Below are 16,759 nucleotides of genomic sequence, written 5' to 3' on the forward strand. Positions count from 1 at the left end.
TATGCACATATAAATATTATATACACACATGCACACATACAAGATGGAAAGGAGTTAGTGCTGTGAGGACAAGGTTAGCTTTCAGAGCTGATGATGAAAACCAACAGACATAGATTATTATACATTGGAGGGATGACTTTTCTAACAAGGGCAGAAATCAGGAGTAATTCCTTTAAGTCAAGAAGGTTATCCCACCTTCAGATTGGTGTAAGTGAAAGGGTAGGAGGCCCTACAACTTTTGGTGGCCTTGTTTTGTGACAAAGTGTATCCTTCAGATCTGAGTAATGCACTCTCTCTCATGATGGAGTGCTTGAGAGAAAAATGCAGGGGGATTATAAGAACAGCCCTTTACCTGAAGTCATATGTATTTGCGGACAGTGAAAACCTTGGATATATCCCCAAACTTGCTTTCAGTGTATTAACATCTTGATGCAGGAATTAATTTGCATCTTTTTAACTACACAATCCCCTAAAGAAACATCCTATGAAAAAACACCTAAATATGACCTTGTACTATTTTACAGGGCACAGCCTCCAAATAGCTGGTGAAGACACCCAGATGGTGTTTGGCCTCTGTATTTTAGTCAGATGGTTGATTTTCCCGTTGTAAGGTTTGTAATGCTCAAGAAAACATTTTGCCCATCTATCTGCATTTGAGTAGCATACAGACTGACTAATAGATAAATAATCCCTGTGAAAGTAAATAGCCTTAAAGTAAACTGCCTTCACATTCCATTGATCAGCTCAGTCAGCAAACTTTTATATATTGTCACTAATGTTCTAAATATTTTGAAGAGAAACATGCCAGAAGTACAGAGTATTTCCCTTTCTGTCTCACATAAGGTCATTATGAACTCCTCCTTGAATTGATATTGATCCTTCAGCTTGCAGATATATTCCTCCAATTTATTTTACTTTTGTTGCTGTAGGAATTGTTACTGAAGGTACAAGGAAGAAAATGAGCTGATGCAGAATGGAATCCACACATAAAAATACAACGTAAAGCATCTGCAGTGATAGGCTGACACAGCAAATGCTCTTTAACCATTTCAGGTTCCTTAAAATTCAGGGCTGTGTCAGTGGCAGGAAGCCCCAGCCAACCACTTCGACATTTCTGTGGCAGCAGCCCCAGCTTTGCCTAATTGTGAAAGACAACAGATGGCCTTCTACCATAGAAAGGTCTAAGACCAGCAAATACTTAATCCTGAAAACACCATTAAAACATATTTTGTCTCTCTTCTCAAAAACAATCCTAACCTTTGGGACCTGCTCAAGTTCAGGATCGGTCTTCTGCCCTTCCTGGACCCTCCTTGACAAGAAGGCTGCTGAGGGGTGAAGGACCAGCAGCATGCCAAAACCTGCTCACTAGGGAAAAAGCAGGGGCTGAATGTGGGAGGAGGAAGGAAAGCAGTACGAAGGACAGGATATGGCAGGGGGTTTAGCCAGTTTCAGCCCTGAATTCCATCAAAGGAGTGGCCAGAAACCACTTGGAGAAGGGTTAAGGTGCCTCCTGTTAGCAATTCCTGGCCAAGTTCTCACCAAATTCAACAGGTACCCTCCCAGAGCAAAGTCAAGGACAGTCGGCAGTAAGGAAAGATTTGGGTAACAATCCGGCTCTGTTTTCCTCTCCTTACAGCAGATGTGATAGGGGTGAAGTTTTTTTCTGCTGCCCCAAAACTGAATCAAGATCTGAAGAGCATGAGCATGTGTGTGTAGACCTGCATTTGCACACCATCTCAGTTTCTGCCTGCTTCTCACTTTGGTTAACATTTGAAAAATCTGTTTCCCAGAATGACTTTTTAAAGAGAATGACTTAAAGCTGGAAGTCAAAGGGACTATCTACGATTTTGCTTTCTTTTGGTTTGGCTACTGGACAAAAAGAGGGGAAAAAACACTCTAGTGTGTTAAGTTTTCATTTTATAAGCTGCAAAAAAAATTGTTAGGAGTACAGTTAGGAGAAACAGTTTATTGAAACTTGTCTGAGCCTTTTAAATGAGCATAGCTCAACGGCAGGTATGAAAGGCAATGTCTAAGACAGAAATTGGGTCAGCAATATGCAACAGCGTACTTGCCAGTGTGATCAGTGTGAACCTAGGGCTAATGGGGACATCAGGATCTCCCAAATATGAGGATGGTGGAATGACCAGGGTGAAGAAGCAGCCTGTGGGGGTTTGGGTAAGCAGAAAGACTGGGTCATAACAAGGATCATAGACTGTAATTGCTGTTGAAAAGAAAAAAATAATAGAAAATTAAAAGAAAAAAGAAAATAAAAAAAGGGAAAATAAAGAAGAAAAGCAGGTGATGTACTTAAATCTTACTTTCTACATCCTTAATGAAAGGCACTGTTTTTAAAATGGTACTTTTATGCTTAAAACATAAAGTTTTAGATAAGACAAAATGTTTGCCAGGAATCCATCTTAAATTAGATTTTGGTTTATTTGCTCTGTTTTTAGCATGTTCTATCTAAATATATATATATCTTAAAAGAAAAATAAAGGAAAGTAATAATCAAGAGTCATAAATTTCCAGCAATATCACAAAATCCCTCATTAGCTTTCTGAGTGCTAAATGTCTCCACCGATTTAACAAAACGGACAAGGTCTGTACAATTTTTGAGAAGACAAACATGACCTAGTAACAGATTGGTATCTCTCTTCTTGGGGCTTTTCAGTGCATTTATTTAATGGTCTTGAACGTACATTACTTAAGAGAAACATTAAATGCCAGTGCTTTGCAACAGTTTTGTTACTGTTTCTTTAAAGTAAACAAACAAAAAATACATTCAAAAAAGCAAGGCTGTTTTGTTCATGTGATGGCAGAGGCTTTGGGCAGCTGCAACACACACTGCTCTTGCTCAGAGACATTACCCAACATCAGTCAGCTGTCACCAAAAGAGTTGCACAGAAAGCATTAAAGGATAAAAAGAAAGAGGGGGGCCAAAGGGGTGGGGAGGGTGAACTGAGCAAAATGCCACACATGCCAGCGAGTCTTTCCAGAAGGAAGACACCAGGATGTGTATATTTGGGGGAGGAAAAAGGAGGGGGTAAAGAGCACTAACACAGAGAAAAACTTGACTTCAGGGGAAAAAACAGCAGCTCTCTGAAACTTGTTTAGCAGGTTCACATTCCTAATGTAATCTGACTTGTGTTGGTGGTGTTTTTTGCCCTATTTCTTACTTTGCTTTCCAAGAGAAATGTAACAAAACTGAGGTAGAAATAATGGTGGACACACTTCAGCCTAAGATTTCTAATGGATGCTAAATGAATATTGCATTAAGGACAATGAAGCCGTACATACACAACAAAAACTCAACCTTACAGTTTGGGAAGGGAAGTAAATGTACTTTGAGGGTTCAGTTTTGCTTTATTTGTACTGTTTGTTTGGTCACAGTCCACTGCATTGCTATAAACAGCTCTGCAACTCATAGCTCTGCCAGCGGCCTATACTGATTCTACTCCCTACAGCTTCACCAAAATAGCCTCAAAACTATGACTAGGGCCACGCAACAAAGGCCAGCTGTCACAGCTTAAGGTAATTTGCCTCTCAGAATCCTACCAAATCTTATGTTTGACTGTTTCAGATGCTAACATAAACCGATTAAGTGGCTCTTTTATTCATCTATGCACCTTCTAAAGACTGTATCATGTAATTATCAAGGAGCAATATGCTGAAAACTGTTACAGTTTACCAACAAGAAAAATCACTCTGCTCTGGTTTGATCTGACAAATTGGCAAAAGAACCATTCCTGAACATGGGGAAATGCTTCTGTTTCTATTTTTAAAAACTGTAAAGCTTCAGTCATATCACACTTTAGTTTTTTCCTGGATACATTCAAAGTAATTTTCCTTGCCATTTTCCAATTGTTGAGGTAAACATACATATTTAATATAAAGTAACATTGAAGCCTAGCCTATAACTCTCAGCAGTACATAGTGCTTTCAACACATTCCTTTGAGGTACTGTACAAATCACAATCACTTTCCTGAGTTTTTGCAGACAGAACATTAAAAGAAATGAACTGCAGAAATTAAGGTCCAGATTACCATTACCCTGTTTTACCTGTTCTTAGTTTAACACCACAGAACAGACAGGATTGAGGAATACTGTTGCTCTTAGAATAGCAAAAATCTGGCTCTCTGTCGCAACACAACCGTTCATCTCTTTAGTCCAATAATGTTTGAAGTTAAAGCTCTTTATATTAGCACATGCCACCAATGTAATTGTGAGGCAAACAAAAAATAAAGCACCACTTCAGGCACTTGACAGCAACTAAATCTCAAGAACAGCAGAATGGAATCAACACACAGGGTTCATGTCCTTCTGAAATCAACCCACTTGCACCTTGCTCCTTGGTGAGTATTGTCTAGCTTGAACAGAACTGAGCATCAACATGCGCTTTCTGTCATGTGTGGCTTTTTCAGATCAGCAGCTCTTGTTTGATGCACTTTTCCTTCAAGTATACCCTGGCTCTTTAGAGGCAAGGTAAATTGTAGTCTTCCCAGTACCCTTTGCAATTTTAACACTACTGAAAAGGGTTTTCTACCCTATGTAGCAGATTCTGTGTGTGCCAACATTCATTACATTTTTTTTAAGTAGCATCACTGACTGCAACCAAACATTTTGTTCCATTCAACATATGTATCAAGCTCTTTTTGAGATATGCTAGGCTGTATCTTGCAGAAAGCATTTTCAAAGTCTTGATATGTAACTGGCCTCAACTGGCTGGGCATAATGGCTGAAAGGTCTGTGGCTGGCATGGCATGGAGTGGGCCCACCACGGCTTCCTGACACAAGTGAGCCACATCTAGTCCAGAAAAGCCTTCTGTGCGCTGGACAAGCAGTGCAACCTCCTTGTCATTGAGACAGTAATTGTGCTGTGAGAGCAGTTGTACTATTATCTGGTGTCTCGCTGTGCTGTCAGGAAGTGGGATTAAAAGTCGTTTCATGAAGTACCTTCGAAGAGATTCATCAATTTCTTCTGGTTTACTCGTGGCGCAAATTACTACTATTTGGTCCTCAGCAGAAGTCAGTACAGTGTCCAGCTGCATAAGGAACTCGGTTCTCATCCGACTTACTGGACTGTGTTCTTCACTCACTTGAGAGGAAAGGAGCATATCAATGTCACTAACAAAAATCACCGAGGGCTGGCGACACCTTGCCACAAGGAAGGAGGCATGGACAATTTTTTCTCCTTCCCCTAACCACTTTGTGACAAGGCCAGAGCCAGTGATTTTGAAAAACGTGGCCCCAAGCTGACTAGCTATACATCTGCCCATTAATGTTTTGCCTGTTCCCCGAGGTCCAAATAAAAGGATGCTCCGAGGTAGAGCAGTCAGTCCATTGAATGCATCTGACCTCAATACTGGCCATAAAACCTCCTCCTTAATGACGGCCTTTACCAGATCTAGGCCAGCAATGTCGCTCCAGTCCACAGGAGGTCCTTGGTTGATAATCTCATTGGTAACAAGGTCAATGAGGTGGGTGTCAGTATTCTTCAGTTGCTCGTCCACAGAGTGGTTGGATGAGGTAGCTGCACGAAGTCCCGGGCCTTGCATTGGGTGAGGGAGGAGCTGCCTGTGCTCATCACCGTGCTCATTCATTACTGGGGAGGTATACTTCCCAAACGAGTCACTTGATCTCGAACCCAGTGAGTTTTTAGCAGTACTATAGGATGGGGGTGTTAGAGCCCTACTGGACTGGCTACTGAATTTCCTTTGCTGTTCAGAGGACATTAGCTGCTTTGTTGGCTTAAATGCTAAGGATGATGTTTCAGCACTTCTGTCAAAACCATTCCCCCTGTTTGCATTCGAAATGCTGTTGTCTGGCATTCGATACATGGGACTCTGTGTAGATCTCTGTTGGCCATAGCTGTAATTTCCATAACTGGAGTCCATTTCTCCTTGCCCTGCCATGTAGAAAGCTTTCCTTTTGAGAGAGCTGGCTGAACTGTTTGTCAGGGCAGACGGTGCGATGGGCGTCAGACCGTGGCCCTGGTAGGAGTAGCTGGGGACAGTGGTGGGGGGCAGAGGGGTTGGAGCAGGGATTCCTGAAGGCAGGTAAGCGGAGGGTGGTGGGGCACCCCCAGGGCTGTACCCAGGGCCAACAGCGGTTTGAGGAGGATAACTGGCAGAAGGGTAGCTGTAACTGGAGAGGTTAGAGGTCCCGTTGTAGCCGGGGACGAGGGCTGATGGTGGTGGTGGTGGTGGGGGCTGTAAAAGTCCCGAGCTATGCAGGGGAGATGGATGAGGGGATGGAAGTGCAGGTGCTGGCTGGCTGCTGTAACTGGTATGCAAGTACGAGCCGTTGTATCCTGTGGCATATTCCTGAGATGGGAGCCCTGAATGAAGACTGGGAACGGTGTGACTTCCACAGGTGCTGCTGGAGTAATTGGGTTCAGCCAAGTTACTGGCCACCCCAGGAGAGCTCCCGATGCTGGCTGAGACATCTGCGGGAGGGAGGGCTGCACTTACCCCAGCTTTGCTGGCGGTGATGACATCTGGGACACAGTTCATGGGATACACGCTCTCCGAGTTCAGTGATGGCTGCCAAGGCTCGCTTTCGTTCTTCCGACCGTTCACCAGCCCCGAGGGAGCTTCAGAGTAATTGCTGAGAATGGGCCGCTCGGCTGGGCCTTCCAAAATACCAGAATATTTTTCTGCATACTTTTTCAGCAGATTGGAGGCGGTCAGAGCTGAGATGTCATCGTTGGCCCAGGCATACTGGTAGGTGCGCTGCAGGTGCCCCCGGTAGGCTTCTACCTTGTGGGCAGGGGACCGGGTGGTTGAAGTGATATCGAAGTGCTGTTCTGGCCACTGGGCATGCTCCGGCGTCCACTGCATCTTCAAGCCTAGGGCAGCAGGAAACAACAAAGTTAACAATGACCTCAGCCTCTTTCACATGTTTTTAAATGAATTCTCAAACATACTATCTGTAAACTTCTTCAGCTCTCTGAAACACTGTACTTAACACCGCCAGTCCTTAAAGAAAGAAAATGCAACAGCCTTATGAAGCACTATGAACTGCTTGGTTTATTACAGGCACATACACATGTAGCCACATTTTTTGCCAATTCAGTAGGCGGTTATTTGTTTGTATAAAAAATACAGGTAATGTTATATTTTTCGAAGTAATTAAATAAGACAGTATATTTTAAATACTCTGAGTGCAGATTTACTGTTAACATACAAGGCTCTGTCCTCTTTCATCACTGTTTCAATTTTATATTTTAACCAATATAAAAATATGAGACACAGCTGACAGATCACATCTAGGATACCTCTCTTATTTGGTACTGAACACCTAGTTAGCAGAGTATAATGCACCCTGCGCAGAACAATATGACACAGACATAGCAGGTCATTCCATAATCCAACTCTCATCTAAAGTGGTCCACGACAGTTTCAAATCTGCTTCGTGGAGTGCAGCAAAGCAATCTCCCAGGCAGCGCTCTGTCGCTTTCATCACACAAAGCCTACAACTCGGTATGAATTACAACTGGCTCCTTTCTGCCTCTCAGTTCTGTTGTTGAGGGTCTGGAAAAAAAAACAAGCATGACTTGTCTGTCGGTCTCCTTGCTTGCTCTCTCTTCCCCCCCTCCGCTTCACAGCCTCCAGGGTACAAAGAAAGAGGGTTAAAGAAAAAAATAATAAAAAAAACAAAGATGAAGAAAAGGAAAAGGAAATGAAGCCAAGTCCCTAAAAGTTCTGTGGCTTTCACAGCTAGCTATAAAAACCCCCCAAAACAAACAACACAAACCCAAAACAAAACCTATCAATAAAAAAATTAAAAAAAAAGCAAACTTCATTTTAGAGCAATGAATCTTTTAATAATGTGATGTGACTTATCCCCCCCCTTGTGATCCACTGCATCGTGTAGGAGCAATTTACAAGCGTTAAGATAACCCCCTCCAACTCGTACCTATGCATGGCAGACACATTGCTGTGTTTTGTACAGCTGTATCAAATAGACCTCCTTAATCTCTCTCGTATTACCAAAAGTGGTTTTTGCAAACAGTCTTGTGCCCTCTGGCACAGATTCTCTGATAAGGCGGAGGCCTAGTCGAAATGAAGCATCTGTGGCACTCGCTCCCCTCTGAATTACTGCAGTCTATTTTGACAGCTTCTACCCCCTCCTGTTTCTCTCCCCAACCCCTTTAGCTCTTCATTGCCTGACTCTGGCATCTGACATGGCCAGCTTAGCCTCGCTGAGCTAAGCCTAACACAGCACACAGTTTGGTAACAGAATGGCATGTTTATTCCCTTCTGACTCCCTCTTCCTTGTTTGCAAAACCACTGCACCAGACACTGGAAGTTAATTAGCAGGATGATGCTGTGCTAATTGTGTTAATTTACAAGGTTTTAGTCAAAGAGAATCATGCCAGGGCTGGCACTGCTGTCATGCTTCCGACTTAATGATTAAGAAATACTGAAAACAAGGTGGGAAGGATTGCAGTAATTACACAATAAATGAATAAAGCAACAGATTCATTTGCAATTATATTTTATTGTGGTTGCACTAATTTGCATTTGGATTCTTCTTTTTTTTTTTGATTCATGTATTTGCAAATCTCAAAATCATTTAAACTTAGGCTGAAAACTGCAAAGTACCTCTAATTGAGCCTTATATTTTTGTTAGTACAAGTATTGCAAATCTCACTCCACCTGAGCATGCCATTAATTACTTGTGGGTTTTTTCTTCATAAGTGTTCTCTTTCTCTCTTTTTTCAAACACTTTGACAACTTGAGAAAAATGTCTGTTAACAATTATACAGTTATGCTACAAAAGTTAATTCAGAGAAGTGCTTTTGACAAATGCAGCTTTGAGACTGAGATTTTGGCAGATTTATTTCTTTCATTTAGCATTAATATAATATTTTTTGTTAATTGTTTCTGATGTTTCAACCACTGCCTTTCAGAGGGAGTAAGTATATCATGAAATTGGGAGAAATTATAGAAATCATGCAATTAACTGATTGCATTAAAAAATACAATTTTAATGAGAAACTATCAGAAGCTTTCCAGAAATCATACTTTGTTACATTCTGCTGGAAATCTGAAGCGCAAATCACCAAGAGCCAAGTGCAAGCAATCAGTATCTAAAATTCTTCTGTCATGATATTTACTACAAGCTTTTTTAAAGGGCAAAAATATGAATGTTCCTGTAACACAGAACTGCATAAGTTCATTGCCCCATTAAAAAAAAAGTGCCAAACAAAACAAACAAACAAACAAAACCTATATGTGTTCTGCAATATTTGGCTTATAAGGTTACCAAAATACTGAAAGCTTCTGTCACAGAGATGCAGAACTTGAGTAGACTGATGTTTCACTAGATACTAATGAACAGATGCCATGAGAAAGACATGGCAGCAGTGAAACTCTTGAAAAAGCAGCAGTGAAACTCTTGAAAAAGAAGGTAAAATAGACATGGATGGAGCAGAAAACCTGGCCGGGCTGGTACTTGCTCTGTAGTTAGTGAATATGCTTTTGGCACATTGTCTTTAACTGCTTGTAAAAGAAAGGCTATTCAATTTAAAGAGATAAAAGAATGCACTAGGTCAGAGTACAACAACATATATCACACACTACCCACTTTGTAAGCTTTTCAAAATACCTTTCACAAATACTTAAAAAATTTCATCAATTGGTCTTTTTTATTTAGAATGGATCATGTGCTTTTAAAATAATTAAATTTCTAGTCACAGGGGGGAGATGTACTTAGATGGTGTAGAAATTAAATCCTTTGAATTTTATTTGTCTAGATTAATTTATTTTCCTTATTATTAGGCTGCAAAAGAATGTCAGAAAATCTAAATTATCCATTATAAGAGGAGGGGGGAAATCACATCATCAGCATCCTTTATTTAGAATAATTGCTAGATAGACCAGTAGTTTCACATTGTCATGCTATCTTTGGATATGCTCACTGCACAATAATTGAAAGTTTATTTATTGATGCATATTAAATACCAGTGCATTTAACAAAGGCTGTAAAGGCAGGATTAGGCTTTGATTAGATAAGCTTAAGAGAACAGGACTGTTCTCATCCCATGAAACATGAGCATTTATTCCAGCACATTGCAATCATTAGTGTTATTTGGAAGCATAGGTTAATAGTTAACCATAAGCATATTTTTTGCTTTAGTAAGCAGTGAAGAAGTATTTACATGGAGACCAGTAGAATGGTCTGGACTGGGGGGCACAAAGAGCCATTTCCTCAATTTGATAATAATTGAGAAAGTAGCAAACTTTTGCTAGGTTTGACTCTATTTGTTAATAGTTCAAAAATTGTTTGAAGAAAGTCAAATGTCTGACTTGGGATATGAAAAGAAGAAGCTGTAGTTCTTTTTAATTATGCAAATATTTCTCTCCCTCCTCCCTTCCTGTTTGTAGCCACTTCCTCTCCATATTTTAAATTTTATTTTAGTAATTGCTTTTTGTTTGAGCTGATAAATCTTCCTGCATTTCTTGTTTTAGGAATCCAAATGCTGACATAAACGTCTAAAATCAGGTAAATGAGGGCATATTTAGAGGCTGCATTTTTTCTTTAAGTGTAATTTGAACTCTGACACAAACCACAGTCCTGCAGATAATGTATTTGCTTAATAACTTACTGAAAATCCAGAAGCAATGCAAGGCTGAATGTATTTTTCAAAAAAAAACTTTGCTAACTTAGGAATCCTCTGAGCTATCGACATTTTTGAACTGTGTAAAGTGTGCAGGTGTGGGCTGTAAAAGGCAAAAGGAAAGGATTCTGTTCTTTAAGTACAGGTATGTACTTATCAGAGAACTGCTTTTAAGATAAATTTAATGCATTATATAGAGAGGGAGTGTAGGCTTTTTTTGCAGTATGTATTTTTCCTTGTCCTGACAGCCTTGCTGTACATCCCTCTTCCATAATTCTTCCAGCTGGATCTATCTGAATTACATTTAAAGTAATTATAGCCAACAATTTCATTATTGAACTACTTTGAACCAAGTGTTTGACCATTTTTCCCCGTCTAATTTTTAGCCTGAAAATGGAAAATATAATACACAATACTTCATCATTTTCACATTTAATAATTCCATATGGCAGAAGTCTACTTATATATTCAGATCTATGAATTAAAAGAAACAAAAAAAAAAAGGAAAAAAATGCCAGTCGCAAAAAAATAACATTGCAATCTGAATGCAAAAAGGAACAAACAACATCCTGCACATCTTGGGCCTGATTCTGCTGGGAGCTTGAATGAGTTTGTGCATACAAAGAACCCCCCAGTGCTGGTGCCCTCAGTATCAGGTCAAATTTCTCATCCCCTTACAGGATTATATCTGTCAAAAAAGATAAATAACTAGCCTTTCCTTTCAATTTAAATACAAGAGTTTCTGTTGAAAATAGGGATGGAAATGTCCAGAAATACTAGCTAAGACCACACTGGATGAAACCACCATAAAGGATTTAGTGTCCCAATTCACCAACTTGGGTAGCAACAATGTGCTTTACACAAAGGATACTGGGACTTTAGTAAACCTCTCATCTATTTACACCTCTAATGAAATAATCAAACTAAAATTAAATCATATGCAGCTGTGATTTTCTGAAGATACCACCAGAGGTTGCATTTCACTTCCAGAGATGCTGGTGAAAAACACCTGAATGTCACAGAGCTATTGTGCACAAGGCACTAAGAAACAGGACAGCCCACCAACCTTCCCAAGCAGCCTACCAAAGTCTCAGTTTGGATCAGGGGCCTTCAACTGTTCCTTCAACATACCTGAGGCAAAAGGAAATAATTGATTTTCTCCTCTATTCCTGCCTGTTCACCCCTGCAGTACACAGGTCCTACCTAGCACAGATCTGCAGGTTCCTTTGTAAACATCAGTAGTTTAAGCAGGTTAACTTCAGGCCTGTTGTTAATATGATCCAAGCAACTGCCTAATGTGCAGTTGAAAAGGGTTAGACTGTACCAGGAGGGAACAAGTAAATGAGATGCTTCTGATAAGTGTCCATAACAGACTGGTGGGAACACACTGTTCAAGGTAGGAAACAACTCCAAAATCACAGCTCTGAGTACCACCAACTCTTTTCCCTCTAGACTTGAAAGTGGATGTGAACTTCATCACTTTGGATTGTCTACATGTTTCACCAAAGACCCCAAAAATTGTCCCTGCCCACTGAACTGCTACTCTCAGCCCTGTCCACAGTTATTCAAGACACTGAGTATTTACACAGCAGACCATAATGATTTTAGTCACGGGTTTTCTTCTTGTGGACATACAGATATTGACTCTGCCAAAACAGCTATTGACTTGAATAGGTACTTCACTGGCCAGTATGCCTCAGATGTCTTACTGAGCTGAAGGTGTTAGGACCTTGAACTTCAGACCCTAAATCCACGTTTTAAAATCCTTCTTAAGCATGGGGCAGAGCTAAATAAATGAGTCATACTGTAACCGCTGTTCAAGATGTAGGACACACAACTCCCTGGATTTGTACTAAATCTGATAATATTTCATAAGACTGTATACTGTCATATGTCGCATAATAATAAAAATTAATTCAAGATAAAACAATTCTTTTACACTCCATTTTTTATTAATAAGCATAATTTCAGCTGTTTGAAGATAGTGCAACTGATCTCTCTTAATTGGAAACAGGAGGGATTTTGAAGAGTGGATTGAGTTAATTATGTTTTGCAGAAAAAAAAAAAAGAAAAGAAAATGATTCCCACATTTATTTTCTAATTACTCAGTGAAGACCTCTGCTCCAGTCCATGAGGAACTCCTTTGACGTCAAAGGACTCGGTGGGAGGATGAACCTCCAACTGAGATGCCCAGCTGTACAGTCCCAACTTTGGAAGCTTTTTTCAGTAAGTGGCAGCCACAGACTCACAAAAACAGGCCTGGAAAGTGCTCTCAGCATTTTCTTGGTAGGGGTCTGTTCTTCCTCTTACTATATATGCATGCCCCGCACACCAGTTGTTGTTGGCATCAAGCTGTTGGCAGGGTATTTACAATACGATTTCCATCTAGCAAAATAGCGAAAGCATTTCAGTCTTTAAAACAAAACACTTAAATCACAAGTAATATGGAGGATCACATATATGTCAACAGCACTTAGAGATAAAAGCAGTAAGAAAAATGCTATATATATTATGAGATTTTGGACCCGTTAAAAACGAAATTCCAGATGTGAAATCTCAAACTGATACATCCCCATTATTTAACTTAAACATTGTCAAATGATTATTCCTTTAAAATCACACTTTCACACCTTACAACAGCAAATTGCAATACATCTACAGCAAATGAGTTCTCTCTCCCCCAAGCCCCCTCCCTGCCATTTACATAAAGACATTTCTGGCTAAACAGCCTTTAGGAGATCCATCAGCTTCAAAGGCCTTAAGAAACAGAAATAAGGAGAAATAATAGTCAAGAAGCAAAGAGAAACCAGGTCCGGAGATGGCACTAGCACATTTTGCCAGCAGAAGCAGGTCAGATCCATAGGCCAAGCCAGCAGCAGCCCACAGATGTGGCTGTCGGGGACTGTAGCCATTACTTAAGCACTCACACGACCTCCCAGGATGCTGCCCACCATGGAGGTATTGGTTTCCCTGTGGCAGCAGTCCTTGCCAGAAAAACATTCTCAGTTCAGGGCTCCATCCTTGTACTCTAATCACACTGATGCACAGTCGTCCTTACCGCGAGCAAAACCATTTATGCACACATCTTGGAACCCAGTTATGTAGAGAATTGGTCATATTTATGATTAATTTTTGTTTATCTTTGAAATATTTGACTTTATCAGTCTGCCCTCACTGTACTCATTTCCCCATAACACCTTTCTAAATCAACTAGAAAACACTGACAAAAACAACAACCGCATTTCCTTTTAACCGATTATGATGCTTTCTCTTGGCAGGATTTAAATTTTTAAGCTGTTTTTGTCAAGTAGCTCTGAACAGTACCATGCCTTTAAAGGACCTACCATGCTTTGTCAATGCCAAAGGAATAAGATCATAATAATTTGTGAGAGAATACTCACAAGAACAATAACTGTAAACAAATGTAAACATAATTTTTATTTTAAAAAATTACTTTTTGCAGTCCAATGAATGCACACTTATAGCTATAATGTATTTTAAAAACATTTAATATACCACATAATCTGCAATTTATGCCTATATAAACATGAGAATCAATATAACTACTGCAGGATAACTAGTGATTCTGAGAAATAAAATATTCAGATGATAAAATGTAATCATGAATGAATACTTGGCCACTTGGCACAAGTATTTATGTATATTTGCAAATGCAAAATAGTTTAGACATGGACCTTGATTGTGCTCCCACCGAAGTGCTTCTTTCAAGGCTCTAATAAACCCAACTGAACCTTCTAAAAGTGCAGCAAAATATATACTCTCTTTTTAAGCAACAAAATTGCAGAAGTAGCCTTTTATTTGGTTTCCCTTCCAGAAGCGAAGTTTAGGGTACATTTACCTTGAAAGAGAATAACACAGATCCTTAAAAGCAGAGCAGACAAAATACCTTCATGCCTTATTGTGTTTCTCATGTAATCAACTGAAGCAGGTGAAACACAAAACCCTGAACTTGTTTTTTAGCAAGTAAGTGAGAGGCAGAAGGAATAAATTTTCAGTACTAGGGAGACTGTTATGGAACATTCAGATCTTGACCTAAGCTCTTCTAGGAAGAAAAAATTAACATATGAAAATTATAATTTTCAAATATTGGATTCTATTATTTTTCTATTTCTGTTGCTAATCATCTTTCAGTAAATTGCTTCCTTTTACTCTTTCATTCACACTTAGAATTATTGCTTTGGTCCCTTACCACAAATAAAGCATTTTTAAAACCTTTTTTCATGTATCGTAAATCCATTAAGACAATTTCCTTCTTAAGCTCGCTTCCTTTTGCCAAATGAAGATCATCAGGACATACCACACATGTCCATAGGGACAGCAGAGCTAATGAATATGTATGTTTTATGTCACAACAGAGCACTCCCCTTGTTCTGCAGTATCGACCTTCTCTTATGTGAGTAAATAACAGGTGAGCACTTGTGCATGAGGATAAATGGGGTTAAAACTGCCATAAAGGGACATACTTTATTTGAACAAAGTGGGAGCACAATAGAGATTTAACTGATGCTGAATTATTTTTATATCAAGCTGTTCGAAAATGCTAGAAAATCACCTTGCCCTAAAACACAAGACCAAGTTACATAGCAAGAGTTATATAAAATGTATTTTCCTCCAATTAACAGCAGCAGCACTCTGTATCAATTCCACTACAATATAATTTTCCATATATTTTTCACTCACCACACTTAAAAAAAAGTATATATGTATTTCACAGCTTTATGTACAGCAACAGAAGGTTAATTCCAGACATTTATCTAGCCAGCCCTATTCACTTTGCAAATTTGAAGGCAAAGCTCAATTTCAGTAAGTTTCAAATAACTGTAGTCAGGTTTGACTCATTACATTCAACTAACAAAAGCAAAAAAGCAAATTTATATGGGCCAATAATATAATGCTCCAGCTTGCAACCAGGAATATTGCTTTCCTTTTACAGGAAAAAACTACCAACATAGGAAAGCTATGAACAGTTGCTTTACTGAGATTAGAGTACCTCTGCTGATTAGCTAAATGAGAACAAATACTGATTAAATGTATATATAGAAGTAATCTGATACTAAAAAAAAAAATCCTCAACGTGTCTACAGTGTACAAACCTTTCACAAAATTTACGTTATTTATGCTTTTTGCTTTTTGGAAATCTGCACATTAATTTTTAATGAAATAGTAAAGAGATGTTGCGTCTCACACTTCGATAAAAATATTCTATAACCAGGACTGGTTGACATAGTGCATTAATTCAGTGTCCTTCACTCCTGGGACCTGTGTATAATTTAGTCCAGCCTGAAGAAAATAACTTTGATCTGAAGGCTGTAGAAAAAGCTACATATGAAATGAGTTTTGGTGGGTTTAGTGTTGTTTCTTATATACAAGACGACATATGAAGATAAACTGCTTTAGAATGCTCCTGACGTGGCTCAGGATTAAGAGCAGGGAGCTCTTAGCAGAGCTCATCCACTCTCTCCCTTTTTTCCATCATACCAGACACACACCACACACATTTCTCTCTGCTATAAGTATCAGAGCAGCTAGTGCTGGCATACACTGTCTTTCCAAAGAGAATATCCTATGTAAAAGGACTGTATTATTAACCCGTACACTTATTTGGTCTCTCCATTAAAAAAACAACAACCAACCAACAATGTCTATATTACAACATGAGAGACGACATTGTAAGAAGGGATGATGTTACTACATAGAACCCGAGATTTCCTCCCCAAGGCAGGGAACACCTTAGCTAAGTCATCAAAACTGTACTAATCACGCTCTTAGGGAAAACAGAGCTCCAGCACAGCTCCTTCCCGGGCTCGGCTGTGTGAGCAGCTGACCCTTCCTTTCCTTCCTGCTCCCCACAAAGCAGAGAAACAAGATTAAAAGCAGAAGCATAACCAAAGAACTGACATCCTAGAAACACTAAGCTGAGATAAATCTTTCCCCCACTTAAACCTTTCAATTATTGTATTTCACAAATTCCGAAGATTCTTTCTTGCTCACTCAATAAAATGTATCTGAATTAACGACTGAAAAATGGAATATAGCCAATTTTTTGCATGCTCTTGGTTTGGGACTTACTATATTGTTTCCTGAGCATTTGAAAGGAACTATACAGATTGTTC

General features: G+C 39.4%; 1 protein-coding gene across 2 annotated transcripts in view; it reads right to left on the reverse strand.

The window, feature by feature from the left end:
- FIGN (fidgetin, microtubule severing factor) overlaps nucleotides 1-16,759 on the reverse strand; it is a 106,097-nt gene that overhangs the window by 2,815 nt on the left and 86,523 nt on the right. For both annotated transcript variants that reach the window (XM_017835195.1, XM_017835194.1), the window contains one exon: nucleotides 1-6,848. This exon is cut by the window's left edge and continues 2,815 nt beyond it. In XM_017835195.1, coding sequence (XP_017690684.1) covers nucleotides 4,600-6,840 — 2,241 coding nt within the window. In that variant the 5' untranslated portion in view covers nucleotides 6,841-6,848 and the 3' untranslated portion in view covers nucleotides 1-4,599. The remainder of the gene's footprint in view (nucleotides 6,849-16,759) is intronic.

This window comes from Lepidothrix coronata, unplaced genomic scaffold (assembly GCF_001604755.1).
Source record: "Lepidothrix coronata isolate B3197 unplaced genomic scaffold, Lepidothrix_coronata-1.0 Scaffold250, whole genome shotgun sequence".
Classification (NCBI taxonomy): Eukaryota; Metazoa; Chordata; class Aves; order Passeriformes; family Pipridae; genus Lepidothrix; species Lepidothrix coronata.